The sequence below is a fragment of the Schistocerca piceifrons genome, chromosome 1 (genome assembly GCF_021461385.2).
Source record: "Schistocerca piceifrons isolate TAMUIC-IGC-003096 chromosome 1, iqSchPice1.1, whole genome shotgun sequence".
NCBI lineage: Eukaryota > Metazoa > Arthropoda > Insecta > Orthoptera > Acrididae > Schistocerca > Schistocerca piceifrons.
In genome coordinates, this window is record NC_060138.1 from 174064064 (window position 1) to 174075922 (window position 11859).

An 11859-nucleotide genomic window follows, 5' to 3' on the forward strand; every position below is an offset into this window, starting at 1 on the left:
TGGAGCTATGTGATTTTTGAAATTACTATGTGAATGCCCATAATATCCTACAACTAAAATATATTGGTCATACTCCACCTGCCAGGAGGATGGCAGGTGAGACTGATGTGTGTTTATGTGGGTATTACTATACCACAATGCAGAAAATTGTAAAAAAAATTATGTGCCATGTTGTGAATAATGACAGCAATGGACAGGGTATATTGAATCTTATAAAAGTTATAGATGGTTTCATTAATTTGAATGTATTAGTTCTTGCAATAGGCACATATTTGTATATAATAATTCTTCTGTTGTTTGTACAGAACCCCACAGTATTTGGTATACTCTTCTTGCCTGTTAGCGTAGTGTTCTTCAACAGCGTGGTAAAGATTAAGTGAATCTGGATATTGTTGTTATATTTCTATAATTATGATCTTACATGGAGTTACTTCCAGCATGACAGGAATATTTATCACATGTTATCAGTCTGCAGTGTATTAGAGAAAGCCTTGCATAATTGAACAGATTAAGAGGAAGATCTTGAATAAAATACTTGCTGGTATCTTTCAGTGTTGTTGAGATATATTATCCTGAATTCACAATGAATTCATTCTTCACATTCTGTGTTAGAACTATGTATTTATAGACTGTGGTTAGGATAAGACTCAATAGCTAACTTGTACAGTTCCCTGCCCTTTCTCATATTTCTTCACTCTTCACAGCTACTATTCTTTCACAGCTTATGGTCTCTAGATCCCAAGATATGGAATGAGTCCAAATTTACAGAGGAATGCAATTAAATAGCATCTGCAGAGTACACTTCCAACAAACCAAAGAGAGTTACAGGTGGCAAATGTTGTATATCAAGGGAACTAGCTATGATCTGTTAATATTTTGAGATGTTGTGGATTATCATCTTTTACACACACACAAACACACACATTATACTTCTTCAGAAAAGCTCACTAATATTTCATTTATAATATTTTGGTGCTGTTCTCATATTAGTATTTGCTTACCACTCATGTGAATATATTTTAAATTGTGAAAGGATAATAATAATTATGTGCTATATGAATGGAGACTGTACTGTGTACAGGCTATTGCCCAATCAATCAACAACCCCCTCACACCTATGATATGTGAGCAGCTCATCCAGGTAGAGGCCACACCACCAGAAGACAAGTCACTAATCGTGAATGCTGGAGCTACAGCAGTCATCTCAACACTCGGCATTGCAGAACGTTAATCCAGAGGCAAGCTCTTCACATGCACCTAAAGTCTCCACAGTTAAATGCAGGAACTTCAGAAATGATAAACTTTCCACCTTTTGGACTAAACAACCAGATTTATTCTAGCATTTAGCAAGCATATTTTTGCAAAATGGCGTTCTGGCTTCACTGGGCAGATTTCATTATGTTGTGGTGCACTTGGATGAGGCCCAAGTTATGCATGCAGAAGAAGTGTTAGCTTCACAAAATTATGAGTTCCTTAAAGCAGGCTTAATCAAAGAATATGATATTCCTTAACTAAAGAGAACAGATTATGTAAAGTATTAAGAGAGATACTGACTGGTGAAATGTCACCAAAACAAATGCTGGCAGAGTTAAAATCGCCAGCAAGTAATGATTTGTTGTCAGAAGCTTCCCTGTGTTTATTATGGCTTAGACAACTTCCACAAACAATTAGCACTATCTTGGCAGCACATGCTGATTTGTCTTTGGCAGCCTTGACAGATAAAGAGGAGGTGATCACTGTGCATTCAGAACATAAAGATTGTAGCACTGTGCAGCATACTGGCATAGAGGTGAGCCCTGAATCGAGCACCAGAGTGAAGGCAGGCAGTGTGACTCTGACACATGGAATCACTAGCCACACACGCAAGCACAGCAGGACAACTGACCGTGTGCATGAAAGATTTACTTGTCACAGTGGCAGCACTGAAATGCCAGCCAGTATTCACACCAAAACCAAAAGCAAAGAAGCCTGAGCAGATAAAGTCAAATAATACTTTGTGGTGTTGGTACCACTGACTTCTGGAAAGAACACATGTCAGTGTAACAATCTATCCAATTTTCCAGACTATTTCGATCACCGCATCGGCATAGGCCACTGTCAATATAAAATGTGCCCTACTATTTCCTTTTGTGCTGGTTTTTAAGGATTTGAACACCACGTACACAGGCAATGTGGTACATACCCAGGTATGTCACGTGAGAAGATTTCCATGCACTTGTCATTCGATGATCAGAGTTCACTGGATAAGAAATCTCTGAAAATCGAAGATATGCATGGAATGGTTTTCATACCTAAGAATGGTTTCACAGAATTCTACAAGAAGACAATGCGTATCAGGTGTGGATGTATTTGAAAACTATAGTTTTGCAGAGCTCCAGTTTGCAAATAGAAAACAACTCACAAAAAAGATTGGTCCAATTTGTTCGAAGTCAATTATTTGTGAGGGACAAGAGGGAGAAGAAGAAATGACATTTTTGGTTGACACTGGCTCTGACTGCAGCATTTTACAGCTGAGATATTTCATTGGGGATGGTTCTAAGATACCAATTATGCTAATGGCAGCAAATAGTTCTGGGATAGTGATATTTGCAAAAAAATATTGTCATTGGATTTAGGGCTACAAACACGTTCACATGGTCTTTCATAATGGCAAATAAAACAGAGCAGATCTTAGGAGCTGATTTTTTTGCATTTGTTTCTATTGGCTCCCAATTTGTCAACACACCGCTTGCTCAATGAGGCTGTTAGTGACAGTTAGCAATGGATGTGACGCTGTACTGCAGGATTTCCCAGAAATTATAGATGTTAGGAGACCGAGGATGGTTTGCAAGCATAACACAAAACACTACATTCAGACATTATGCGGTCCTCTGGTATCAGCTCGTCCTCACATGCTAATGACACAAAACTTAAAGAAGACATTGACAGACAAATTAGTGAAGGTATTGTGGCTCTATCAGATAGCCATGGGCACCACCTAATCATCTAGTCACAAAGAAGGACAGAAATTGGTGCATGTCCTAAATTCCCATACTATTCCTGTCAAATATCCATTACCTCAGGGGGCTGACTGCAACAACGCTGTAGCTCGAGCAAAAGTTTTTAACGTAATTGGCTGCTGCAAGGCGTACACACAGATACCAGTGGCAACGAGCAACATTGTGCCCTTTAGTCTCAAAAAGGCAGTACAGTCATGCCAGAGGTTTATACTCCAAGTTCTACAAAACCTACCATTTCTGTTCTGTTAATGGAGGACAGTTTTGCTATCTCAGATTGAATGGAACAACTCAATGCAGGCCTACGAACACATTTCCAGAGGACGAAGGATTTTGCAGTGGGGATCAACAAAAATTCTGTATATTGTATATTGTATTGTATATTCTGTATATTGAGCAAGCAGTAAAGGAAACAAAAGAAAAATTCGGAGTAGGTATTAAAATCCATGGAGAAGAAATAAAAACTTTGAGGTTCACCGATGACATTGTAATTCTGTCAGAGACAGCAAAGGACTTGGAAGAGCAGTTGAACGGAATGGATGGTGTCTTGAAGGGAGGATATAAGATGAAAATCAACAAAAGCAAAACGAGGATAATGGAATGTAGTCGAATTAAGTCAGGTGATGTTGAGGGTATTAGATTAGGAAATGAGACATTTAAAGAAGTAAAGGGGTTTTGCTATTTGGGGAGCAAAATAACTAATGATGGTCGAAGTAGAGAGGATATAAAATGTAGACTGGCAATGGCAAGGAAAGCGTTTCTGAAGAAGAGAAATTTGTTAACATCGAGTATAGATTTAAGTGTCAAGAAGTCATTTCTGAAAGTATTTGTATGGAGTGTAGGCATGTATGGAAGTGAAACATGGACGGTAAATAGTTTGGACAAGAAGAGAATAGAAGCTTTCGAAATGTGGTGCTACAGAAGAATGCTGAAGATTAGATGGGTAGATCACATAACTAATGAGGAGGTACTGAATAGGATTGGGGAGAAGAGGATTTTGTGGCACAACTTGACCAGAAGAAGGGATCGGTTGGTAGGACATGTTCTGAGGCATCAAGGGATCATCAATTTAGTATTGGAGGGCAGCGTGTAGGGTAAAAATCGTAGGGGGAGACCAAGAGATGAATACACTAAGCAGATTCAGAAGGATGTAGGTTGCAGTAGGTACTGGGAGATGAAGAAGCTTGCACAGGATAGAGTAGCATGGAGAGCTGCATCAAACCAGTCTCAGGACTGAAGACCACAACAACATCAACAAAAACAAATGTATTTTCAGTAAAGAGAGTGTGCAGTTCCTGAGCTTCACCGTTTTGGCAGAAGTTCTGTGTCCAAACCCGAACAGGGTGCAGATAATTAATGATTTTCCAGTTTCAAAGACCTTCAAGGAAGTACTACGAGTTTTGTGAACAATTAATGCCATCTCTCACAGGCAGCTGCTAAACAGGCACCACTGGCAGCATTTCTCAGGGGAAAATTCACCTCTGGGAACAAAAAAGTACCTTGGAATGAGAGATATTCAAGGAGACAAAGGGTGCAATGACCGATGCAGTGCTATTACATCAACCTATTTGTAAGGCCTAACTTGTAATTATGGTCAATGCCAGCGAGGAGGCAGATGGAGCAGCCTTTCAACAGAGGATTTATGCTCACTGGCAACCCTTGTTTTTTTCTCATCTCCTAGCACAGCCACAGCGTAAATGGAGCGCTACTGATCGAGAATTGCTCACCATACATGCAGCAATAAAATTCTTCAGAGAATTCCTGGAAGACAAACACTTTAAAGTACACACAGACTATGCACCACTTATGACACAGTTAAATGACAGACTACATTGAACAATACTCCACTGACTTTAGGCACATCAGTGACAAGGACATTGTCACTGCTGAGTATTTATCACATAGCTGTATCAGTGTGAACAGTCTGTTGGAAGAAAATAGCCCAGGATCAACAAGACAACATGGAATTAGCACAATTATTAGCAACTCAGCCACGTAGCTTGGTGTTGATCCAAACAGAAGTGAAAGAACTGGTAATTACTTTATGGTGCGACACATCACAGAAAAGCCATCGTTCATACATTCCATTAGGCACAGGTGAGACATTTCCTGCCCCTCCATAACCTAGCACACCTGGGGATTAGGGCTTCCATTAGATTACTGTCACAATAAGCCATATGGCTTGTGATCAGAAAGGACACCTGCGGCTGGCCACAATGCTGTTTACGGAATCAAAAAGGCAAACTAGGCAGACATGTACACGCACCTTCTGGATTATTTGTTGAGCCTGCTGCACACATTATGCATTTACACATTGATCTAGTGGGATCTCTTCCATGTTCAGAGAATTAGAGCTATGTGACAGTTATGGATTGGTTCTCATGTTGGTCAGGAGCATTTCCAACATTTCGGCTGAAATGATAGCTATGATGCTTCTCTCTAGATGTTTTGCCCACTACCATCAGCTGGGTTGACATTGGCCCTTTGCAGGCAACATTGACCCATAGAAAAACAAAGGTTCTATGTCTCGCAGCTCATACATAAGACAACCAATATACACATTTCTAGTCTTAAGCGATAGGTGGCAGCACCAGCTACACTGCTTGTTCACTGTTTTTGTAGTTCACGAATTTGCCACTGCAGTAGCATTTGTTTTGCTATGGTCTGCAGCTCGCAGCAAATTAGTTTGGTTATCAATTACGGAAGTGATTTAATTTTCGGTAAGTAGTTTTTGTTATCACTTCGCTTGACTAGATTAAAATTTAAAACAGATAGATGTCAATTTCTCCATATAAGTATGAAATAAATACTGTATTTCACCATGGGGTAACACTGGCCCATGTTTTGGGGTTACTTTGGCCCAAACGATGTTAGGCTTACAGGTTGTTTATTTCGTTATTTACCAGTAATAATTTTAAAGATTCATAACTCTTTTGAACAGAATTCTTCCCAATGAGGCTGAAAAATGTTTTTATTCTTATTTTACAGATAATGCCATAAAACACTTAAGAAGAAACTTGGTTGTAGGTCATACGCAAATTACTCACTGGAGAAGTTGGAAGAATGTTTAGAAGCAATTCGTGCACAACAAATGACGCAACTTGAAGCAGAACGAAGGTTTGGGATACCCAGATCGACCATAAAAAACAAGCTTGCTGGGAAGCATTCAAAAAATGTAGGTCGATCTTGACTGTTTACAGATGAAGAAGAACTTTCCTTTCAACACCATCTCATAAAGTTGTGCGATTTTGGATTTCCAATTGATTAACTGGACTTTCGTATGGCTGTCAAAAGTTATTTAGATAAAAAGTGTGACAATATTTCTGTGTTCAAGAATAATTTGCCTGGTTATGAGTGGACAAAATACTTTTTGAAATGCCACAATGAACTCTGTTAGAATGTGCTCAAACATCAAAAAGTTCAGAGCTCAAATCAGTGAGGCAGACTTGAACAGTTATATGGATAACTTAAGTGAAGCTGTGAAAGATGTTCCACCGTCCAGAATCTGGAATTATGACAAAACAAACCTCTGTGATGACCCAGTAAGTGAGAAGGTGATTTGCAAACGAGGTGCAAAATATGTAGAAAACATTAGTAACTTTAGTAAGAGCTCAATTTCTATAATGTTCTGTGGCAATCCTTAGGGCAGGTACTTGTCACCTTATGTAGTGTATAAAGCTGAGCACATTTGGTCCACATGGACAGAAAATGGACTCGATACAACAGAACCAAAAGTGGCTGGTTTGATGGAGTGACATTTGAAGATTTGTTTTTATCTCACTTTCTCCCTGAAGTGAAGCATGAAGAACAACCAGTTGTACTCATTGGTGGTAATCTGTCTTCCCATATCAACCAAGAAGTGCTTCAGGTGTGTGAGGAAAATGCCATTAGGTTTGTGTGTTTACCACCTAACACCATTCATCTCACACAACCACTGGATGTTACTGTTTTTGATCCAATGAAGAAACTATGACAGGGGATCTTGAGGAAGTGGAAAGAATCCAAGTCCAGCTCAAAGTTTACTACAGTGCCTTAAGACATGTTTCCTGTGCTCCTGTATGAACTAATGGATGGCTTAAAAGTGAACATATCCAAAAATCTTATATGCGGCTTTGAAAAGTGCGGAATTTTTCCATTAAACACAGAAAAGGTTATAGAAAGCTTACCAATGAATAAAAGTCAAGCTGACATGGAAGGAGAGCCCTTCCTAGAACAGTTAGAGAGAAAAAGAAGTGAATATTTAACTTCCTCAACTGATGCTATGAAAAGAAGAAAGGAGCTAGATGTGCCTGTTGGGAAAAGCATCTCGGTTAACGATCTGAAACCACTTGCTGCCGAGATACCTGCCTCTTCTCCATTTTCCCAGAAAAATAAAGACAGAAGAGAATCAGGCTGTCAGGTTGCTCAGGTGATGATGATCCCGACGATGTATCACTGGAAGAATCAAGTGAAAAAAGTGAAACATTTTCAGTGCCTGAGGAGTTTTCATCAAACTGTAATGAGGATTATGTTGAAAATGACTTTGTAACTGTCCTTTTCAATGGGGAAGAGTATCCAAGATAAATAAGACAGATTAATGAGATGGGCTGTGTTGTTGAATGCATGGAGAAGAAACTTAAGTGTTGGAGGTATCCTAAAGACCAGATTCAATGTTATATTCTTGGGAAGATGTGTTGTTCAAAATAAAAGAACCAAAAAAAGGTATCTAAAAAAACCAATTTTCAGTTCCTGAATTGAACAACTTTATTTAATCAATTTCTGCAGTATTTAAACTGTTCTGAGTGTTTACAACAAATAATAAAATAAAAATAAATTAATCAGTATTTCCTCTTTCATTCTCTCTCTTTAAATGTTGGTTTTCTAACTCAATTTTGGGATTTAAATGACTTATTGAAGTTTAGTAACATTCTATAATTATATGATCCTTTTTGGTTGGTTGAACATTGGCTGATTGCATTTTTTAGGTTTTTGTAGACAGATTTATCATACATTTATCATACTGACGCAAAAAACATGCGGGACAAAGTTAGCCCAAGTAAAGGTAACATTGGCCCAGTTTTATATTACAGTCATAAACAGTTTCTAAAATTTGGTAACACTAGATTGATTTTGTCACACGTGGAATATTGTTCCTTTAAAAAATATTGTATTACGGTTTACCAGTACTCTGTCAGCTACCAAGAGCTTAACATGTCAAATATTGTGGAAAAGTGGGCCAATGTTACCCCTGATGACGGTACCACAATCTGATTTGCTGTTAGCACGCCATGCTAGTATGGTGACATATGAAGCTACAACAAAATAACCGCTTTAAGGAAAACCCATCAACACGCAAAAAACATACTGACGGGAAAGAACAGTGCAGTGGAACGACGAAAAAGGGTCATGCTGCTAAACAGCCAAAAATTCTAGAAATCTGTGACAGAAATTCTGACTTAGCTGCTGCTCTTAAAATTCGAAATACTGTTGGTTGGCCTAAAGTAGAAAAGAAAATCAGTCCTGTTTACTTGAAGTCATACAGGAGATTGTAGTTTTTGGTGGGGCAGTTAAAAATCGATATTGCACTGAAATTGTAAGGTGCTGCAAAACATCAGACTTACAAACCGAACTAAGTAAACAAAGCTATACATCAGTCTATCAGTCTCTTCATGTGATAATTGTAATAAAGTAGATGTGATGTACATGTACAGACAGACAATTGATTACATTTTCAGAAAAAATTCGATGATTTATTCAAGAGAAACAGCTTCAAAAACTGAGCAAGTCAGTAACGTGTTGGTTCATCTCCAGCCCTTATGCAAGCAGGTATTCGGCTTTTCATTTATTGAGAGAGCTGTTAGATGTCCTCCTGAGGGATTTCGTGCCAAACTCCGTCCAACTGGCGCATCAGATCGTCAAAATCCCGCTCTGGTTAGAGGGCACTGCCCATAATGCTCCAAACTTTCTCAGCTGGGGTGAGATCTGGCGACTTAGGTAGGGTTTGGCAAACACGAATACAAGTAGTAGAAACTCTTGCCATGTGCGGACGGGCATTATTTTGCTGAAATGTAAGCCTAGGATGGCTTGTCATGAAGCGCAACGAAACGGAGGGTAGAATGTCATCGATGTATCACTGCTCTGTAAGGCTGAAATGGATGGTAACCAAAGTGGTCCTGTTCTGAAAAGAAATACAACCAAATAATTTTTCGAGAAAACTGAGACACAATTCACAGGGGTCCAATGGATCAACCCCCCTCCCTCCCCCTTTCCCCCAGGCACCCAGATTTTTCAATTTTTAATTTTTATGTTTCATAAACATATTTTGTTAATCTGGTGATATCCTTTTACTATTATTAAAAAGAATAAAAACAAGCGTACTCCGATTTATTTCTACAATATCTGTTTAATTAATGATATGTAATACAAAAAATAAAAACAAATGTATTATGATTTTTCAAAATATCATAGCCATTGGATATTTAATAAAATGAAATTAACATAAGCTTAGCCCGCCCGGTTGGCCGTGCGGTCTAATGCACGGCTTTCCGGGCGGGAAGAAGCGCCGGTCTCCGACACGAATCCGCCCGGGGCATTCGTGTCGAGGTCCGGTGAGCTGGCCAGTCTGTGGATGGTTTTAAGGCGGCTTTCCATCTGCCTCTGCAAATGCGGGCTGGTGCTCCTTATTCCGCATCAGCTATACTTTGTCGGCGATTTCTGCGCAATCAAGTTCTCCACGTACGCGTACACCACCATGACTCTACCACGCAAACATAGGGGTTACACTCGTCTGGTGTGAGACGTTCCCTGAGGGGTCCACCGGGGGCCGAACCGCACTATAACGCTGGGTTCGGTGTGGGGCGGCGGAGGGGTGAAGTGGACTGCGGTAGTCGTCGTGGGTTTGTGGACCACTGCGGCTGCGGCGGGGACGGAGCCTCTCCGTCGTTTCTAGGTCCCCGGATGCATAACATAAGCTTTCAGTACTATTGAACAGTTGTATATAGAGTTTATTGTCCTTGGAAAAAAGGATATTTTTCACTGCTTCTAGCCTTCTTAATCATGTCTTTGTTCTTTGAGATGTACTGGTGAAATTCTACACAGTCAGTTTCGTAGGTGTGCTGGATTTATAGGATTGTTTCAAGAGAATCCATCTTCATTTTGTTCCGTTCATCAGTCCACTGGATATTCATGAACGAAAATATTATTTCAACATTTCCACTACAGGCTGCTACTGCAAACAAATATCATGCAATTATTAGCGTCTCCGAGTACTGCTGAAGAAAGTAACAGCTTTAAAGAAAATCTCACCCACTTCTCACGCTTCAATTGTGTTTCGTTTTTATCATTCCACTTGTGAAGATTTTTTTCAACGAAATCTGTCAATATTCCGGACTGATCGAGCAGAACAGAGTCATCGATTTCAGTTTTCTCCCCTTCAAGAAAGAAAATGATTTCTCCACTTGGCATTCTATGCAGTAAGAACCAATCAAACACCAACAATAATTGTGAATATGAGGTTCTCCAGTTACTCCGATATTCCATACAGGTCTCATAATTTTTTTTGTTTGAAGTCCTTTTCTGCTGACTGTGTTACTTCTGCTCTTTTAATCCTAGATTAATAAACCCTCGTAAAATTTCCATTGCAGTTGGTATCTCCCACCAATTTGTGCACATTAGCGACACATCCTCTTGAGTATCTTCATGGAAAACATATTTGTTAACTATGGCCGAAATATTAACTGCCTGACTTGAGCATTTTGGTGCCACTAGTTCCCTCGTTGTAAACATTATGAATGTTCAGTAATGGTGTGCCTGTTTTCTAATAGTCAGCATATTTGTTCCCACAGAATTTATTCCAATATGACATCGTACTTTTTTTGCTACTGAAATTTGGACAATATGAGTGTTGCTGAGTTTAATTTTAACACTAACATACTGAGTGACTTGCTTCAAGAAGCTGATAAAGACGCAAACAAAGGACAGTTCAGTGAAGAAGAAGATACTCTTCAAGAAGATAATACTCTGTGTGCAGATGATAGTGATACAGACTCATATACTGAAGTAGCAAATGATGAATTGGATGAAGAATTCCTGGGTGACCGTCGAAGAAAGCGCAGGAATCGCAACTCATTTTGTATGTACAATTCTCTTGAAGTCATAGGCCCTATTAATTATAATAACTGGTAAATAGTTCATAACATAAATTGTGATTTCTTTTCCCACCACATGTTGAGCAGTAAAACTGTCATTATAGGATATCAAACAGAGCATTTTGTAATTATTTTGTATGTAACGTAACTACTGGAGCCCTAATAATTGTAATTAACAACTGCATAACCTATAGATTATGATTTTCATTGAATAATATTTTGAGTAGAAAAATTTACGATGCTTTAATAGCAACGTAGCATTTTCTCCCCTTTAGTGGTCTAGCACTGAGAACAGATGTAACACTTAAAAAAAGGAACTCCTACTCTTTAAGAAAACAGTTTCAACGGTATTTTTCAGGACTTCCTTTACCTCTGTTACACTTATCATGTTCTCCTCAGTCTTCTTTATTCCATGCTGCAAAATGCTAAACGGATGTTTTGAATGAAGCATAAGTAGGCTTCACTTAAAGGACTGATGAGAAATTGAACCAGTATTTTGGGACCTTGATATTTATTTGTGAAAAAATGTTTCAAGCGTCCAAACACCCTGATGACTCGCTCAACTGCTCGAAATAGTGACAACCAGCAGATGAGCGACATATTGCAATCATATATTCAGTCCCTATATAGTCGAAAAGCTCCTTCAGACTCTCTCCTCTAACTGACTATGTAGAAAAGTACGAGAATGCCTACACAATAATTGTTTCAACATCACAGCTTACCTAACAGCAGATGTC

The 11859-nt window shown here is 39.0% G+C and overlaps 1 protein-coding gene across 1 annotated transcript in view; it reads right to left on the minus strand.

Annotated features, from left to right (window-relative positions):
- Positions 1–5296, minus strand: part of LOC124797092 (lysosomal alpha-mannosidase-like) — a 191428-nt gene extending 186132 nt beyond the window's left edge. The window contains 2 exon segments of the mRNA XM_047260760.1: positions 5038–5129; positions 5263–5296. Coding sequence (XP_047116716.1) covers positions 5038–5129; positions 5263–5296 — 126 coding nt within the window.
- Positions 5297–11859: the final 6563 nt, after the last annotated feature.